Source organism: Anomaloglossus baeobatrachus, chromosome 2 (genome assembly GCF_048569485.1).
Source record: "Anomaloglossus baeobatrachus isolate aAnoBae1 chromosome 2, aAnoBae1.hap1, whole genome shotgun sequence".
Taxonomy (NCBI): Eukaryota; Metazoa; Chordata; class Amphibia; order Anura; family Aromobatidae; genus Anomaloglossus; species Anomaloglossus baeobatrachus.
The window spans coordinates 692620508-692640721 of NC_134354.1; the positions used below are offsets into that span (position 1 = coordinate 692620508).

The 20214-nt window shown below is 47.6% G+C and overlaps 1 protein-coding gene across 3 annotated transcripts in view; it reads right to left on the minus strand.

The window, feature by feature from the left end:
* Positions 1-20214, minus strand: part of TNS2 (tensin 2) — a 261754-nt gene that overhangs the window by 195354 nt on the left and 46186 nt on the right. Inside the window, exon 1 of one of the 3 annotated variants that reach the window (XM_075337234.1) lies at positions 17079-17317. The exons of the other annotated variants lie outside the window; for them this stretch is intronic. Coding sequence (XP_075193349.1) covers positions 17079-17138 — 60 coding nt within the window. The 5' untranslated portion in view covers positions 17139-17317. Of the gene's footprint in view, positions 1-17078; positions 17318-20214 lie in introns of those variants that run through there. 3 annotated transcript variants of the gene reach the window in all.

Consider the following 20214-nt stretch of genomic DNA (forward strand, 5'->3'; position numbering starts at 1 on the left):
TTACCGTGATTTGCAACCGGCTGGAGCCGGCACCGTTGTCCCTGTGGGGACCGTTTAAAAAGTTTTGCATGGAGGACTATCCATGGACAAGCCCGTGAACTTGCAGGGCAACCACAAACGTTAGTGGCTTGTAAATAAGTTGTTTGCCGTTACCGTTTCCGCAATGCCGCCTCCGGAGAGGCAGGTTGGAGGGAGGGCCCTGAGCAGAGCAGGCTGGGGCCCAGCCACCAAAGGAACCGGTGGCTACCCTCTGGAGGGAAGGACAGATCCCGCTCGGGTACCGTGTGCTGGACTGTGGGTAAAGGGGTGCTGCCTGGGCTTTAGGGGCAGCATCAGGGCCAGGTTGCTTGGGTGGGAGAGAGCAGAAACCGTAACCGTAAACCGTTATGCAACGTTTAAGAAATGTGCCTCCCGTTAAGGGAAGAGTTATTATTAAAAATGTAAATATGTTATTTTACTATGTTATCTTTTTCAGAAAAATAAAACCGGTGTTGGACGGCAGCCCGCGGACGGTCTGCATTTTGCTAAGGGGGAATGTGTCGCCCTGGGCAAGCCAGGGGACACAGGTCACACACCACCACACCCTACATCCCAGTTAGGAACACCAAAGCTAACCAAAAATCCTTGTTGCCTTCCTCCAGAGGCTGATGATTCACACCAGGGGGTGGGCCAGGCGGTTGGCTCCGCCCACCGAGGAGGACACAGCTCTGGAGGCGGGAGAAACCAGGCAGTCAGCTCAGGGAAGAGCAAGAGTCTAGTCAGGGAGGAGGAAGTGGAAGGAGTGGAGGAGTAGCCCAGACAGGGCTAAAGTAAACAGCTAAGTGAAAGTGGAGGAAGAAAAGTGGTAAAGGAGGAAAGCAAGTGAGGTGACAGGAAAGAAAGAAAGCCTGAAGGGTCCAGCTGTGTGTAGGACCAGGCCAACAAGGTCAGCAACGGCGGTGACTGTCTGGAGGGGGACCGTTTGGAAGTTCCTGGAAGGACCCCGTTGGCTGTGTGCCCGGCGGTCTGGAGCAGTGTTCCGAAGGACAGTCAGCACCAGGGCAGGGGCCTCTCGGACCCCGGCAAGGCTAGGAGTCGCCATAATTTGCCGAATCCGTCAGTGACGGGGACGTAGATCCCCCAACAACCAAGTCCCGATTGATGGCAACAGCCCAGCCAGTGTAGAAGAGACACCGCCACCGCCAAGGCACCCGTTTCTTAGGGCCAGCGCCTGCGGGCAAAGAGTAGAGCTCCCCCGGTCCAGCTTGAAGCCGGGGAGCGGGTTACCGGTGGGGACCCATCGCAACCAACAAGTACACCAAGGTGCAAGGAAAAGGGACATCACCGTCACCTACTGGGAGAGAAAGTGCAGCCGTCCGTGGGACCGTCTATCCAGCCGTTTGGTTTACCGTAAAAACTGTGTCAACGTCTCAGGCTGAGTGAGTACCACAGTGCCGCAAGGCACAGCGCTGCCCCCGCGTCCCTGCGCCCACCAGGCCCTGCACCTCCCTCACCATCACCGGGCCCCGGGATCACAAACCCCTACCCACGGAGGGGCAACACAACACCTGGCTGCTCCACATCACCATCCCCGGGATCCCCGTATTGAGCAGCGGTGGTGAAATCACCACAACCGTGGGTGGCGTCACGGACAATAATCATCCCCTCACCCAACAAACCCCCTTTCACTCACGGGCGAGGAGTGCCGCTCGAGAAACCCCCGGGATCCGGCCCACCGCTCGAGCCACCACTGAGCAGCAGCCGCCGGACCCGAGCAGAAGGGGTGAGCGTAGTGTGCTGACACCCTCCTCCCCGCCCGCGACATATAGAGTGGGAGCATCTGAGTAGCAGGTGTAGACACTGGCGTATCTCTGGGGAAAGAATGCAATCTGCAGCGCAACTCACATCTCTCCCAACCATCAGTTGGCTGACATCAACAAACACAATAGGCCATCGTCCAAGCCCTTCAACATGGCATGTTTTTTCTTAATTAGACTAATGTGTATGGGATGTAACAACTCAGAGTTAATCTGGCCACTTGTGAGAGGGTGAATAATTCTTAATTTTGCCAGACATATTGTTTCTTGGTTTGGAGAGTCAAGGGACATAGGCTATTGTTTCATGTGGGATTATCTGGTGCCCTTTTTGTATGCTAATTTTTTGGAATACTTGCTGATTGCAGATTGCAAGATTAGTCTGCCTCATCTAGAGGATAATTGACATAGCAACCAATTAGGGAACAGCCAGGATTATCTTCCCCCAATCCTGTAGGACACAATGCCCTGAAAGGGGAGCTGAGGGATATAAAAAAGGGGCTTTATAGGGCTTTAGCCTAGGGCCCATGGTCCCAGCTGGTTGATTACAGAACTGCTCAACTACCCAATACTGAGTCCACAAATTCCTTTGGAGCATCCAGGTTGGGACTATCCAGTCACTTGGCCATATACCTCACTGAGCTCGGTTGGCTTCCCAATTAGGCAACTACCCTTATTAGTGGGTGCCAGCCAAAAGCAGGGTGCTGCTGACTGAGGTAGTGGCCCTGGATGCCCCAAAGTCGCAGAGGTTCTAATCCCGGGCAAGTCAGTAGACTGGTGAGACTGTCACTTGCACCACCTCATGTCCTTGCTGGGAATGTACTGTATGCTGTTGTCTATGGGAACTCAATGAAGTGTTACCGGAATGTGGTACCCTTAACATATATTGTCTTAGTAATGTTCTGGCCACAGGGAAGGCGTATGGGCATTCAGTGCGATGAGCCCCAGCCTATTCAGTTTTTCTAAAGATAGCCAGGCCAGCGGAAGAGAGCACCCCTGAGCCTCGTGTCTCCACATGGGGATCTTTAATCTTTGGTCAACCCCTTAATTGAAGATCTCTGTGTAGCTCATCCAATTGGTGCTGATGCACTGGTTCTGACGCAGTTTTTCTTTTTCTTCTGTGCCCCACTGTTCCAAAGAGTTATGGGTCGCACCCTCACCCCCAACCAGTAATAATGCCGCACATTTTTGTTTAAACCAACTGGGCGTGTAATTAGAACATCATGGACGCTCCCTGCCTTTACAGATTAAAATTCGGCTTTCAGCCTCCCCGACATGTTTCACCAAGACCGGCTTCATCAGGGGATAGAGGCTACAGAGCCGAGTTCACTACAGTGTGGCTTCTTAAGGATTTGGTTGTAACATCACTATTAGGGTCCACCAATCCGTGGGATAGCTCAAGAGGATCCTCTACCACTATCCGACGGATTGGCTGACCCTAGCTAGTAGTGATGTCAAAAGTATCAAAACTGTGCACGGAAAACCAGATTCACAATTCCATAACTTTTGTGATGAGGACTTTGGATAATTTTAATGTTTCATTGTACCTGTGACCTGTAAAGTTCCCAGTCGTGGGGTCTCTGTGTGCGATCAAGTGTGACACTTCGTGGATTTGAAGTGGTCTCGCTTATTGCGTGTGCGGTGGGATATCCAGCGGATCACAACAGGAAGAGATAACAGGAGGAATACTCTGCAGTTTCCAAACAGGAAATCATTAAATAACAATGAATCAGTTTCTGATAGGAAGTCCTTCATGGGACGCCTCCTCTGTACACAGCCACGGGAAGTACTTCATTAATCGTTCAATATGTAGCAACACTGATGACTTGTATTGATAGGAAGAATTGTTACTTTATACAAACATGCTCCATGAAAAATGGACAAAATAGACCTAAGGGTATGTGTCCATGTTCTGTTTTTATGTGCAGAAAACCTGCACATGAAAATGCATGTTTTATCAGGAAAAAAGCCGCTGAAAAATCACGCATTTTTTATTGCGTTTGCGCGTTTCTACACGTGTTTTTTTCCAAGCTTATTCTTGTATCACAGGGACCCAATCGCTGCCATGGCAATCCTGGGTCGTCACCATGAGCACCCCGGGTTACTGAGGTACAGGTCGCCTCACAGACCAGGGCACCTACGTCACCGGAGTTCCCTGCAGCAAGGTCCTGCGGTAAAGACCGTGAGATGAGAAAAGGTCTGCTGACACTGGCTATGTAACCTAGGTGCAGGGACTCTTGGTGACGTCACAAGGAGAACCGAATACATGCTGATGGATCTGCAGGAAAAAATGGTGATCTGCCGGCATGAACTCGATTCACCTTGTGACGTCACCGGAGTTCCCTGCAGCAAGGTCCCACGGTAAAGACCGCAAAATGAGGAAATGGCTGCAGGGAACCCCAGTGACGTTAAAAAAGCACATAAAAACGCACAAAAAAAAGCAATGTGTGCATTGCATATGAGTTTTTTCCTGCGTTCTTCACTGACTCCATTGAAGTTAATTGTTGAAAAAAGCAGGAAAAAATACAGAAACAATTCACATGCTGCTTTTTTTTCAGCAACAAAAACTGCAAGGAAAAAAGAAGCAGCGTGTGCACAGCAAGTCAGGATTGTCATAGACTTTGCTGGGATGATTTTTCCTTGATTTTATTGATTGAAAGAAGCAAGGAAAAATGCATTAAAAGGCAACGTGGACACAAGGCCTAAGAGAACCTGTCAGCTCGCCTTATGTAAAAACTACTATTTTCTATTAAAAGGGAAGCTACCATCAGAAAATGACCAAATGTTCTAATTAGTTTTTCATGATAAATTTATTTATTTAGTGTGTTACAATTTTTTTTCTACTCCCATAGCCCACTAAGGTTATATCTGACTCTTCCTGTCTGTTATACATGCAACAATGAGCAGACTCTGACATTATAATTTGTATTGACGCACCTAATGAGCGTGTGCAAAAGTCATTGTGAAGGCAGAGGGAGGAGGTGAGCTGTGACATCTCTTATTGTGATTGTTGGATCCTGTGTTATCAGCTGTGTATAGAGATGTTACCTGTCATTATAATTTTGCCTCTGATAATAACCCTTTATGGAAACTGTTTCTGAATGGACGGGAATGATAAATGAAAAAAAAAAATACAGTGGTCAGTGTGAAAATTGCAATTTTTTTTATTTTATTTTTTTTAAATAAAGATTATGAGATGGAAAAAAAAACAGCAATAAAACATTGCTAAAAATGTAAAAAAAAAATACATGTAAAGCTGATTATAACAATAGGCCGTTTTTTTGATTATTGCTTCCTGTCTGTCTTTCAGCTCAAATTGACAGTATAGACTAAAGGGGGCTTTACACGCTGCGACATCGCTAACGATATATCGTCGGGATCACGGTGTTGTGATGCACATCCGGCGCCGTTAACGACATCGCAGAGTGTGACAGCTAGGAGAGATGATCAACGATCACAAAAACGTCAAAAATCGTTGATCGTTGACACGTCGCTCCTTTTCATAATATCGTTGGTGGTGCATGCCGCTGGTTGTTCCTCGTTCCTGCGACATCACACATCGCTATGTGTGACACCGCAGGAACGACGAAAATCTCCTTACCTGCATCCACCGGCAATGCAGAAGGAAGGAGCTGGGCGGCATGTTCCGGCTGCTCAGCTCCGCCCCTCCTCTGCTATTGGGCGGCCGCTTAGCGACGTCACTGTGACGCCAAACGCACCTCCCCCTTAAACGAGAGATTGTTCGGTGTCTCCAGCAACGTCGCTAAGCAGGTATGTGCGTGTGACGCTGCCGTAGCGATATTGTTCGTTACGGCAACGATCACCCCCATGACGAAACAGCGACAGGGGCGGGTGTTATCGCGCACAACATCGCTAGCTATCTCTAGTGATGTCGCAGCGTGTAAAGCACCCTTAACTCTTAAGGCTGCTTTACACCAGACAATCTATCGTGCGATAGATCGTCGGGGTCACGGTTTTTGTGACGCACATCCGGCATCGCTGGCGATGCCGGCCTGTGTGACACCTCCTAGTGACGCAGTATCGCTCACAAATCGTGAGTCGTGTACTGCTCGCTAGGTTCCATAATATCGTTTAATTTAGTTGTTCATCGTTTCCGGGGTAGCACACGCCGCTCCGTGTGACACCCCGGGAACGATGAACAGCAGCTCACCTGCGTCACGCGGTCGCCGCCGGCTATGTGAAGGAAGGAGGTGGGCGGGATGTTAACGTCCCGCTCATCTCCGCCCCTCCGCTTCCATTGGCCGGTGGCCGTGTGACGTCGCTGTGCGACGAACGTCCCTCCCAATCCAGGAAGTGGACGTTCGCCGCCCACAGCGAGGTCGCACGAGAGGTAAGTATGTGTGACGGGGGTTACAGACTTTGTGCGACACGGGCAGCGATTTGCCCATGACGCATAAACGACGGGGGCGGGTACGATCGATTGTGAAATTGCACAATCGGTCGTACCGTGTAAAGCCCCCTTTATAGTAGTTGCTGAAACTGAACTGTCCAAGCTGATTTAATGTGAATGTTTTTGATATCCTGTGGTCAATTATAATTTATTATGGAATTGCTATTTATCCAATTCTACAAAGATCTACCACCAGATTTTACCACGCAGCCTTCATTTCTTAGAAATAGATATCTTAGACCTGATGAGACTGGTGTACTTACTTTGAAAATAAGACTTAAATGGCTGTATAATCCTTTTTGAAAGCTGTCCAGTATGATATTGATATGAGCATTAGGGTTAGTAAGTACACCAGTTTCATCAGGTCTAAGAAAGCTATTTAATAATTAAAGCAGTATACACTGTCCATTGTGACATCTGGGGTCAGATCCGCTTTCAGAGAGGAAATGCAATTTAAGGATATATTTCAGTTATCGGGAACTCAACCCGCAGTGAATAATCCGCACTTTAATGAAATGTTAGACGTCTGCTCCCAGTGTATTATGGGTAGGAGATTTTTTATATATATTTTTACATGCTGTAATAGGTGCCCACAAAAATGTCTATTAACCGAGGATATTTATGGTAACCGGCAGCAGGCGCGAGGAAGGGATTTTCCGCTCACTATAAATATAAGACTTCTCTTCCGGAAAGTCACCCTGTGAAGGCTGGAATTACAAGAAAGAACGGGAGAGGACGGACCGAAAATTGTCCCATGGATTAGGAAAAAAACACAGTCCTCCATCTTCTTTCCCGGATGTCACTCTTATGATAAGGGAAAGACATGTCCCCTGATATTACAAGAATGTTCTGCGAGAGTCCAGCAGCTGGACAGGGAGAGGAGGGGGCCGGGAAGAAAGCGAGAACAGAAGGAATGTGAAAGAGAAGGGAGAAGGATAGAGGTCATGGCAGCTAAATCCAGTTATAGCCCAGTTCATACCAGCGATGTTAGCACAAGGGCGAGCTCGGAAATATCCCTGCAACTTGTTCTGCTCTAATCACTGTATCCGTCACTTCTGTCCTCTTCTGAAGAAACGCGCACAACTGGACAGCGACATATTTTTCTTCAACCACTGAGGACTTTCTGTTCTTTTAAACAATTTTTTGTCACTTCTGTCCTATTACTCATACGGTTATTGGTGGTGAACATGGGAACTGGCTGCAGAAATCCACAATTTAAAGGGCTGGTTCACTACTTAGCATTACCGGCCACATCAATATAACGTTGAGAAACAAGTCTTTTCTCAAATACCTTATGTTACCAATAGTACCTGTGAGGGGTGCTATTGTGGTCCGATCATCCCCATCGCGTGACCCCCGGGCTCCATGATCTCTGAGATCCAGTGATGTCATGTCAATTTCCAGTTGACCCGACATCACCGAGGCGGCCCCATTCTTCCGGAGTCACTGGGCTGTGGGTGGTGTTTCACCGCTCGTACCACTGTACTTTCAGATGATTTTTCAGAATTAGAGTTGAGCGGACTGTCAATAATCCGGGTCCGGCGGATCACCGGCGGGTTGACAAAGAAATCCGGCCCCATATATGTCAATGGGCAGAGAGAGAGAGAGAGAGAGAGAGAGAGAAGAGAAGAGAAGAGAAGAGAGAGAGAAAGAGAGAGAGAGAGAAAAAAAAAAAAGATCCGGATCGTGCACCCGGAATCATACGTCGGGGTCGGACTCGGATCTGCTACTCAAACCGCATGGATCCGGATTTTGCCAATCCGGGTCCGCTCAACCCTATTCAGAATATGTTCTTGTGTGTGTGTATATGAGGAATTACGATATTTCTTGCCATTCTATGACCTGTAGCCTGAATTTGCATTAGCAGTTTTCCCATCTGCAAGCTCTAGTTTAAATGTGTTCAACCTGTAGCTTGGGAGCCACATGTGGATCACGGGTCCTTATGTGTGGCTCGCGGCTGTCTACCAGCTAGGTACATTAACATCAGGTCTAACAAAAAGTTATGAAGAGCAGGTCTCCTGGTGGGAATTTTTGTGAGTAGCAGATCTGGATATGTATACAGTGTGTCCACCCACATCCTGTCCACCGCTATTAACTTGAGAATGACGGCAGCTACAGGCATAGAAGTGCTGCTAGGTATAGTAAAGTAGCCATGTGTTTCGCAATGAAACTACCTATTGCACCACCTGGTGGAAAACAATGGAGTTAGCAATTTTATCTTGAAAACGGAACGAGCTAGAGAAAAAAAGTGAATTACAAAGTTGTAGGGCATCATCAATTCAATACGAATCAACACCTTGCATACAGAAATGCTATTGTAGCGCCCCCTGAGACTGGTCGCTACAGGGTATATCATTATATCTTTCCCAGTCAGGGAGAGGTTGGTCGGGTAAGTTTACACACACCTCACACCACCACACAGCAGGGAGAAGCAGTCACTAGGAAAGGGTTAACAATGTTTCTACACACACAGTTCCTGGCAGACACCAGGTGGCCTCCACTAGTTACAGCAAGAGTGGTTGCCATAGCAACTTGCAAAGGTGGGGGCATGAGCAGTTAGGCGTAGAAAACAAAGCAGTTTCACTTTTAGCCAGGCAGAAGAGCTTGGACACTAGACAGAGCAGACTCACAGCGTGTAGCTCCCCGAGGGAGAACTGCCAAGCCTCTCGGGGAAGCAGAACAGAGCTGTCTGGATGTAACACCATAGAGACAACACAGCCAAGTCAGGGCCAGTAACACCTAGAGAGATGGGACCCGGCACCTGTAATAATGGACTTAAAGAAAGTAGTCGCTAGAGCATGGGACTGAGCACAAGAGCGGTACAGAGCCCCAGTTTGGGTGGCCGAGGCGTGGCAGCAGAGAGGGAGCCTGGGAGACAGGACAGAGGTCCAACCCACGAGAGGCCCAGGCTACCGGCTGTATGGACCAGCACCAGGTGGGGGAAAGTACAGAGTTGTGCATGGAGGAGAAAGGCCACAGATTACCCAAACCGGATCCAGAATCTGACCTGCCCGGGATCGACCGGAGTCTCTGACGGCGATGACCAGAACCCCGGGTACGATACCACCTGAGCCAGTAAATAAAGTGACTGGAACCCGCACCTGGTGACTCCGTGAGTAACTGCAGTTGCTCTGCACTCCAGTGCTCCCGTGGACTGCCGCCCCCGTTCTCACCAACCTCCCGGGGTTCCCCGATCCGCCCATGGGGAGTGACACCATCTCCGCTGCACCTAACACCTGCCCCGGAGAGAGACTGTGCAGCGGCGGCTAATTCCTGGCCGCATACCACGTGTGGTGCTGCGAAGCATCCCCGTTCCCCATCCAGTACTGCCACTGGGAGAGGACTAGTCTCAGGAAGGGTCGGCCCGGTGATACGCTTCCCAGGGGCCCATCACCCTCCTTCCATCCCCATCTGTACTTGACACTTGTTTGTTGTTTGTTTTTCATGTAGCCGACGGGGGCACAGAACCGGGTCAGGCCTGTCACAGCTACCCCAAGGAACCACTGGCCCAGATATGAGTACCCTAAGGCCCCGTTGTACGCTACACTATGGTTAGAAGTTAGAACGTGTAAAACTCACAAGGCTGCGGATGTGAAGCGATACCTCATGGAGACCTTCTTACAAATCATTGGGTATGGTGGCTGCGTGGAGTGGCCTCCACGCTCACCTGTCCTGACCCCATTGGACTTCTTTCTGTGATGTCACATCAAACAGCAGGTGTATGCGACCCCTCCACCAACATTGCAGGACCTACGACGACGTATCACAGATGCTTGTGCAAACGTGTCACCTACCATATGTACAGCAAGATACAGTATGCTGTCCAGAGTCCAGATGTGCATTGCAGCTGACGGTGGCCACTTTGAGCATCAAAGTTAAATGAGTGACATATGCGTGACCAGCGTTCAATGTTTTGGGGGGTCATGGGTTTCATATCATAGCATTTCAGTATGCAAGGTGTCGTTTCGTATTGAATTGATGATGCCCTATAATTTTTTAATTCACGTTTTTTCTCTATCTCGTTCCGTTTTCAAGATAAAAATGCTAACTCCGTCGTTTTCCACCAGGTGGTGCAATAGGTGGTATCATTGCGTAGCGCATGGCTACTTTACGATACCTAGACACCACTTCTATGCCTACAGCTGCCGCCGTTCTCATGTTAATGGCGGTGGACAGGATATGGGTGGACACACTGTATAGTGGCCTTCAGAATGGGGATAGGATGATAATGCCAGTAAGAGGCGTGATAGAAGATGGATTAGTGGTGGGAGAGATTGATGCAAGAATACTGTATTGGGGTAAGGTAGGTTTCTTTGGGGAATCTTTGGCTATAATTATACCGGTATTGGGGTTTCTTGGTGTCACTGCTATGTGTCTATGTGTTAGGGGGGAGCCCTGAATGTGGCTCGCAACTCGCTCTCAGAGCTAAATGTGGCTCTCAAGGTATGAAAGCTTGGGGACCATTAATCTAGTTACTGGAGACCTCAGTAGTTTATGTCTGCTTCTGCCTCTTTCCAGTGCCTCCCCCTTCCATCTCTACAGTGATGGAGATAAATATTTGATCCCTTGCTGATTTTTGTAAGTTTGCCCACTGCAAAGTCATGAACAGTCTATAATTTTAAGGGTAGGGTAATTTTAAAAGTGAGAGATAGAATATACAAAATAAATTCCAGAAAATCACATTGTATAAATTATAAAAATGTATTTGCATTTTGCAGAGAGAAATAAGTATTTTATCCCCTAATAACCATTAAAGGGAACCTGTCAGCAGAAATGTCCCCTAAAACCTAACAGATTCCCCCTCTGCAGCTCCTGGGCTGCATTCTATAAAGGTCCCTGTTATGATTGTGCCCACTTTCTGACCGAAAAAAAGTGTTTATAAAGTTGTACCTTTTTGGCTTCTGATTCTGTAAATCCGTCACGGGGGCGGGCTGCCTGATGGCCGTTATTCTGCCCCCTGGTCCTGTATGCCGCCCCCATCGCTGATTTCAATACTTCTGGACGCCGCCCACTGCTCCAGCCATCCCCGCGCATGCCCAGTGCCCATCTCTCGGGGATGAGCACTGTGCCCAGCGTCACCGCTGGTGACGTGCACGCAGGGTTAAGATTATGGGCGGTGCTGTGATGTTTATTCCTAAGCAACCGCCCATAATCGCGGGACCGCGCTTTCCCCCTCGGCCTGCTTCTTTCTGCGCAAGCGCGCTGCTGCTGACCTCACTTCGCCTCCTTCCCATCTTGCCCCGAGGCAGGAAATAGATGGGAAGAGCGCGGAGCAGTGACTACACCGAAAGCGCGGTCCCGCGATTATGGGCGGTTGCTTAGGAATAAACATCACAGCACCGCCCATAATCTTAACCCTGCGTGCACGTCACCAGCGGTGACGCTGGGCACAGTGCTCATCCCTGAGAGATGGGCACTGGGCATGCGCGGGGATGGCTGGAGCAGTGGGCGGCGTCCAGAAGTATTGAAATCAGCGATGGGGGCGGCATACAGGACCAGGGGGCAGAATAACGGCCATCAGGCAGCCCGCCCCCGTGACGGATTTACAGAATCAGAAGCCAAAAAGGTACAACTTTATAAACACTTTTTTTCGGTCAGAAAGTGGGCACAATCATAACAGGGACCTTTATAGAATGCAGCCCAGGAGCTGCAGAGGGGGAATCTGTTAGGTTTTAGGGGACATTTCTGCTGACAGGTTCCCTTTAAGAGTTCTGGCTCTTACAGACCAGCTCCTAATCAACTTGTTACCTGCATTAAAGACAGCTGCATTAAATTGTCACCCGTATAAAAGTCTCCTGTCCACAGACTCAATTAATCAGTCAGACTCTAACCTCCAGAACATGGGCAAGACCAAAGAGATTTCTAAGGATGTCAGGGACAAGACCATAGACCTGCACAAGGCTGGAGTGGGCTACAAAACCATAAGTAAGACGCTGGGTGAGAAGGAGACAACTGTATGTGCAATAGTAAGAAAATGGAAGAAATATAAAATGACTGTCAATCAACATCGATCTGGTTCACCATGCAAAATCTCACCTCCTGGGGTATCCAGGATCATGAGGAACGTGAGAGATCAGCCTAAAATTACACGGGGGGTTACTTGATGATCTCAAGGTAGCTGGGACCACTGTCACCAAGAAAACCATTGGTAACACATTACGCCGTAATGGATTAAAATCCTGCAGTGCCTGCAAAGTCCCACTGCTCAAGAAGGTACATGTGCAGACCTGTCTGAAGTTTGCCAATGAACACCGGGATGATTCTGAGAGTGACTGGGAGACGGTGCTGTGGTCAGATGAGAAAAAAATTGAGGTCTTTGGCACTAATTCAACTCGACGTGTTTGGAGGAAGAGAAATGCTGCCTATGACCCAAAAAACACTATCCCCAGTGTCCATCAATGTGGAAACATTATGTTTTGTGGGTGTTTCTTTGCTAAGGGCACAGGACTACTCCACCGCTTCAGTGGGACAATTGATAGAGTCATGTACCCTAAAATCCTGAGTGACAATCTCCTTCACTCTGCCAGGAATTTAAAAATGGGTCGTGGCTGTGTCTTCCAGCATGACAATGACCTAAAACATACAGCCAAGACAAAAAAAGGAGTGGCTCAAAAAGAAGCACATTAAGGTCATGGAGTGGCCTAGCCAGTCTCCAGACCTTAATCCCATAGAGAACCTGTGGAGAGAGGAGTTGCCAAGCGACAGTCTCAAAAACCAAAATTCCTCCTAATATGTGCGAAAACCTCATCATCAACTACAAAAAGCGTCTGACTTCTGTGCTGCTTGCCAACAAGGGTTTTGCCACCAAGTATTAGGTCTTGTTTGCCTGAGGTATCAAATACTTACCACAGTTCTCTCTGCAAAATGCAGTGGACGTAACCATGGATACCTAAGTTGCAATGCCCTCTACATGAGGTAAGAGACATAGCTTTTCAGGAGAACTATACTACATTTCTAATTGGAGGTACTTTATAATATTATTAGTATTATTACACCTACTACATATTGGGATAGGATCTTTCTCTCCATCTTCTCCACTGTCTGTCTCGGCATTAATCGGACTGTGCTGATGACATCCGAGTGCAGCCCGATGTTTTGCACGCATCCATAGACTTAAATGATTGCATGTGGTCCTGTATACGATGTGATTTGCAGCATGCTGTGATTTTTTTTCTCATACCAAATCAGTATGACGAAAAAAATCGGCGCTGTCCCATAGTATAACATTGAAGTGAGTGCAATCCGATGAAACATCAGATAGCACTCATCTGAGTTATACGCCAGTGTGAGCGAGCCCTAAAAGAGTGTATACATTATATATACTGCAGTTATATTGTAGGGTACACTCAAAGCTGTAGATATTGGAAAGGAGAGATGGCGGAATTTTTGAAGATTCGCTCATCTCTAATCAGACAAGGCGGAAATGTGTCCAGCATATAAAGTGTGAAACAGATCAGATTTAATATAGGATATTTTGCCCTCAGATTATTTTTAGCAGCTTTCGCTCCTGACTGTAGGTGTGGTGCAGTCCTGCCGCCTGGAGCAGAGGTGCTGAATGGACAGAGAACACACAGAAGACAACACTGGGCTTCTTGTATCTGAAGGCTTGTAATATCCTTCTCAGAGGCCAAAAATGTCCTCCCGAGTGGCCACATTTTTTCTACATCATGAAACTTTCTGACCTTAAAAAGATATCAGCATTAAAAAAAACCTACAAAAGTAGATGAAGGACTAAACCCAAAAAGTCAGTACGCAAAATATAAAGCTAAAATAACAGAAAGATAAAAGGTTGCTCTAAGGGGTACTTTGCACACTACGACATCACAAGCCGATGCTAGCGATGCCGAGCGCGATAGTCCCCGCCCCCGTCGCACAGGCGATATCTGGTGATAGCTGCCGTAGCGAACATTATGACGTCATTCAGTTTCAAAATATTGGTCATCATTTGGAACGCAGCAGACATATTGCTACGTTTGACACCCTGCCAACGACTAACAACATCCACACGACCGCCTTGGTCAAACAATATACGATGTTGCGTCGTTTGTGAGATGTGTATGTGTGACTTCTAATAAACGACCTATGTGCGATCTCGGCAAATCGTAACTACAATCTGGGCGTGTCACATCGCTACTGAGATCGTCAGATAAATCGTAGCGTGTAACGGGGTCTTAAGAGTGGAGAGCGCAATAAAGCTTTCGACCCCAGCACCTGCTTCAGCTGGATGTGGGTCCGAGGGCTCCGAAATGTATTGCAACACAGAAACCTGTCAGGTCCCTGTGCTGCAAACTGCGGCAGTGCGGGGTCACAGGAGGCAGGAGCCGATGCTGGGGAGAACACTTGTGCATGCCGTTTAAGGAAATGAATATTCACTGCTTCTCATGTCCATAATTCCGATCACCTCTCTGCACTGAAGCCGGCACCGAGAGGTGGGCAGGATTATGTGTGTGGGAAGCAGTGAATATTCATTTCCTTAAACAGTGGGCACAAGTGATTACCCAGTTGCCACCTTACTTCAGCTGCTGATCGATCACGTGTGCCTGCTGTTTGAGGGCATGGGGAGCAGCGAATATGCCAGGAGCTGAGTTGGTGTAAGGGGGAACATGGCAGTTCTTGAACTGTCACAAGATGCAGCAGGTTGAAGATAGAGGAAGGGATTTGGGTGGGTTTTCAGTGAGTGTGATAGGTGCTGGTTTACAGACCAATGCAATGCATTATGGAACTTGTAATAATGGAACACAGGAAGTCAGGAGAGAGGAAGGTGTCGATTAACCCCATCAGAGCTCCATTAATGAGGATGTACTGCCAGAGCATAATAAAAGGTAATAATGCTAAAATAAGATAATGGATGTTTTGAGAGGCAAGATTTATGAAAAAAAATCAGTTATAGTACTGGACAACCCCTTTAATTGCTGCAAATTATGTTATTTTCCATATAACATGGATGGGCTGAACCAGTCTAACCAAGCAGTATTAGTCATATATTACGCTAGGATTCATTGCCTGCTATATTTATGCCTTCTGTCCATTTAGAGCACTAACAGATTCCAGAGGGGCACAACTCCAGAAGGATTGAAGCTACAGCCCGTCATCTATCAGTCTAGTGTCTCGCCTCTAACCCATCTTCGTACATCTTACTACCATTAATAGGCACAACATAGTCATCCACATTTCTGCTTATCCATTAATTTATAGACCTTTGTACATGATAAAGGTGTTTATGCCCACTTTAGTTGCCAGGAAACAATTATTACTCCCGACCATCAGTTTACTGCATTTGGGGGCCACCAACAGATAATTTGTTTGGGGAAATAAGGATCTGGAATTTGGATGTGCATCCTGAAACTCACATTACGCTGAAGTATATTGCTCCACAGAGACACATCGGGTCCCTGCACAGCAATGCAAGCTGTCGGTCAACATAGGCCAGCTGCTGACTTCGGAGCGCCTGTGATAGGCACATGGCCGTGATGTCAAGCGCTGCCCGTCGAAGTCAGTTGCCGGCTTCAATAGAATAAGCCACGCTCTGGGGCAGTGGAGGAAATGTGAGATTTTTTTTTCTTTTGTAGGAGTTAAGAAACTGCAGCAGAATAGCAGGCATATACACCAGGATGGGGGACATATATGCCAGGATTGGGGACATATATATCAGGATAGGCAAAGGATAGGGAACATATATACAAGGATGGGCCCAGGATGGGGAACATATGTACCAGGATGGGGTAGATATATGCCAGGATAGGAGACATATATAGCAGGATGGGGGACATTTATACCAGGATGGCCCCAGATGGGGAACATATATACCAGGATGGATCCAGAATTAAGGACATATAAACCAGGATGGTGGACATACTTTATATATCAGGTTGTGCCCAGGATGATGAACATATATACCTGTATGGGGGACATGTATAGCAGGATAGGCACAGGATGGGGAACACACAGTATATACAAGGATGGGCCTAAAATGAGGAACATATATACCAGGATGGGGTACATATATACCAGGATAGGAGATATATATAGCAGGATGGGGAACATATATACCAGTGTAGCCCCGGATTGGAAACATATATACCAGGATGGGCCTAGGATGGGGGACATATATACCAGGATGGGAAAGATATATACCAGGTTGGACCCAGGATGAGGAACATATATACCAGGATGAGGGAAATATATACCAGGTCGGGACCAGCATGGGGAACATATATAGCAGGATGGGCCTTGGATGAGGAACATATATACCAAGATGAGGAGCACATATACCAGGATGAGCCTGGGTTGGGGATCGTATATACCAGGATGGGGAACATATATAACAAGATGGGGACATTACTATAAGTGGGGGAAACGCATATGTCCTTATCGGATTTAGAACGATACAAGGGTATATACTGTACATCTGAATATACGGGGGGACGCAGGTCCAAATTTTATATCGGGGCCCATCGGACTTTAATTACGTCACTGCTCAGCAGAAGTGTAAAATGAAATCTCCAGGCTCCAATGAAAATCAGTAACAGGTTCCTTCACCCATCATGGGACATTTATCATATGGGGTTCAATATAAGTCCCTTTGCCTCTCTAACACCAGGACCCATGTACGACTGCTACTTCTCCATCTCCAATCACAATGGCCCTTCATGTCTAATTTGTTTTATGGTCAGAAGGGTCTTAATAATTCTTTCTACAAAAAATGGTCCAAAACTCGCCCTTTCCAGAAGACATTTAGATTTGGCTCCGAACAATTCAGTAAAACAATATTTAAGTCAAGATTTAACCATTTTAATGTATATGATGTTTATAAAAAAAAATGCAGCGGTTGGAAAAACAAACACAGTCGTCCACACAACACGTACAATACGCACCTTCACACACTGATTGCTGCGAAACTCCAGATTCCATAACGGACAACAACGTCCTTTCATAAGTTCTTTAATTATTTCCTTCTAAATCTCCCTTTTAGATTTTCCTCTTCTTGGCATTTTCCTTCCCACGTCGTTCTCTCCATACGCCCTGGGCTGCAGGCTCGCTCCTCATCGTCACCCTCAGGACTGGCACACAGCTGAGTCCAGAGCTCTGTATTACCATCAGATAATAGTGTGTCTGTGCTGTGTCCCCACGCCTGGATCAGAGGAGGGGGGTAATTAAAGGATCTGCAGAGGGTCAGTGTCCTGCCGGTCTACACCTCCTACTCCATATTTCTAATATTAAACTTTAGCATTGGAATTTTCTGATTCTGTTCCAGTAGCTACAGTATCTTCTGTATAATGACGGTTATATTGACGATCCACTTGTGATTTATCTGTAAAATGTATTTAATGTTGCCTAGGACAGTATATTATGGTGACTTAGCATAGCAAATGCTCCTACTACAGACTGTTTTATACCAATACTTCCAAGAACTGTCCTGACTCTCTTACTCTGTAGCTTGCCATTCACACTCTCAAGTGAGTGATTGGTCTTTAACAGCATTCTACCAGCACCATATGTACTGGAATCTCCTTTCCCAGCAAGGATTGCTACTGCCATTGTCCAATGGCTTACATGTACCGAAATAAATGCCCGCCTCTCTGTTATGCTTGTGTGGCACCCCAGTGGTTCTGGGAGCCACAGTGGCGTTGTTCTCATCACTGGGGCAATGCCATGCTTGGAAACAGTGGGGAACTCTCTGCCGGGTACACTAACATGCATCACCACTTCCTCCTCTGGACCAGTAGGGGAAGCTTATAACCTGTGTTGAAGGGAGCCTCTCTGGACATACTGACCTGGAGGAGGGATTAGGGAGCAACAGGAAGGGAGACCTGAGAACAGTAAGGCTATGTTCACATTTCCGTTGTTTAGGATCAGTCACAATCCGCCGCTCTGATAAACAACGCAATCTGTTTAGCGGATTCCATTGTTCCCATAGACTTGTATGAGCGGCGGATTGCGACTGATGTCCTTGCGTTGCATCCGCCGCCCGATTGATCAGTCGTGGAACGACTGACCGTCGGGCAGCAGGAACGCAGCATGTAACGTTTTTTGAGCAGTGGAATCCTTTTGTTTTCACTGCGCATGCTCAGATCTTGTGTTTAATCATTCAAATCTCATTCAAATGTCTCTCTCTCGGCGGCCGAACGATCAGCTGATCACCCGTCATCCAGCTTCTATGAACGATCAGGTGATCACCCGGCATCCAGCTTCTATGAACGATCAGCTGATCACCCGTCATCCGGCTTCTATGAACGATCAGCTGATCACCCGTCATCCAGCTTCTATGAACGATCAGGTGATCACCCGGCATCCGGCTTCTATGAACGATCAGCTGATCACCCGTCATCCGGCTTCTATGAACGATCAGCTGATCACCCGTCATCCGGCTTCTATGAACGATCAGGTGATCACCCGGCATCCGGCTTCTGTGAACGATCAGCTGATCGGCCGGCTTGTGTAAATGATCTGCTGATTGCCCAGCGACCAGCTATTGTGAACGATCAGCTGATTGCTCTCATAAAAGCCGGCCACTGGGAGATCAGCTGATCGTTCACAGAAGCCAGACAATCAGCCGATCGTTCACTGAAGCCGGACGATCAGCTGATCGCTCTCAAAAGCCGGCCGCCGGGAGATCAGCTGATCATTCACAATAGCCGGCTTTTGAGAGCGATCAGCTGATAGCTCTCTCTTTCGTTTTTATACTGAAAGCATTTCACCAACGGAATCCGCTTTCTCATGACAATTCTTGTCACAAGTTGTACCACGCATAAGTCACAAGCATCAAGCAACGCAGGTGACTGATGCAAAAAAACGGAAATGTGAACATAGTCTAATACAGAGCAACGAGAACGGTCACTGTCTGAGAGATGCTCTCCAGAACCGAGTGCATAAAGCTGGATGCAGGCACCCCAGACTACTGGGTACTAACGGTCCAGTAGTAACGTCGGAGGGCAGAAGAGTTCACCTCTTCTGGCTCATCTGAAATCCAGAGGTGAAGTGGCAAGAAAGAGCCCGGGGTCACTGCTATAGAGTGGGCCCCAGTACCGGCTCACGCTACCCGTCAGACGGAGGATACAAACACACATAGAAAGAAAGATGCTGTGCAGCTTCAGGCCACAGCGACCTACACCTGTGCATAGAAAGAGGCTTAAAACTACCAGGCAGAGAGAAACTTCCCCCTGCTGCTTCCAGGCTGACCGGGCCACTAACTCCTGGACTACACCAGATACCAGTAAAAAGGTAAAAAGAAACTCCAACCTGTGTCGTCCAGTGCTTGTCGTCGCCCTCAGCCCTGCACCCCAACGTATTACGCCATTCTACCATCATCATATCCCTGGGGCCTAGCTTCACTTGCGGGAAGCAAGACCACTCTAGCTGCAGTGACATCTGCCCCAGAGGACAGCGACAGCAGCAGTGGCTGTTACCTGGCCGCGTACCACAGGTAGCGTCATGATCATCTATAGACTTTCCTCACCTCCTCCACCACCAACTACCACCACCATCCTTCCTACCTTCCTCCACTCTCCTTTCTGTACGCCTCGGGTCAGGCCACCCCATGACAACGCAGAGGATCTGCACCCCAGCCCGGCAACGAGTGGGTTAAAACACCTGCCCCGTGCGGCACTACACTTGTATCCAGTTTGATAGACAGGAGAACAAGAGCAGAAATACACCACTGTATTATTATCTGGCTCTTTTGGCTGCACATATTTTCAATAATGCACAGTTTTAAGTTTTCATGCAAAAGTAACTTGATGCTCAAAAATCTATCTTCATTTTATAATGATTAATGTTATATAGGGGGAAGAGAGTTATAGGGTTATTCCCATCTCCAAGATCCTAACTCAATATGTTGTAGGTGTAATAATAATATTAGCAAATACTTTCGATTATAATGTATATTTCTCCTGATTTGCTACCTCGCTTAGGGCACTGCAGTAGCTTAGGTATCCATAAAACGACCACTAGCAATTTAAGCGGGCTTTACACGCTGCGATATCGTTAATGAATTATCGTCGGGGTCACGGT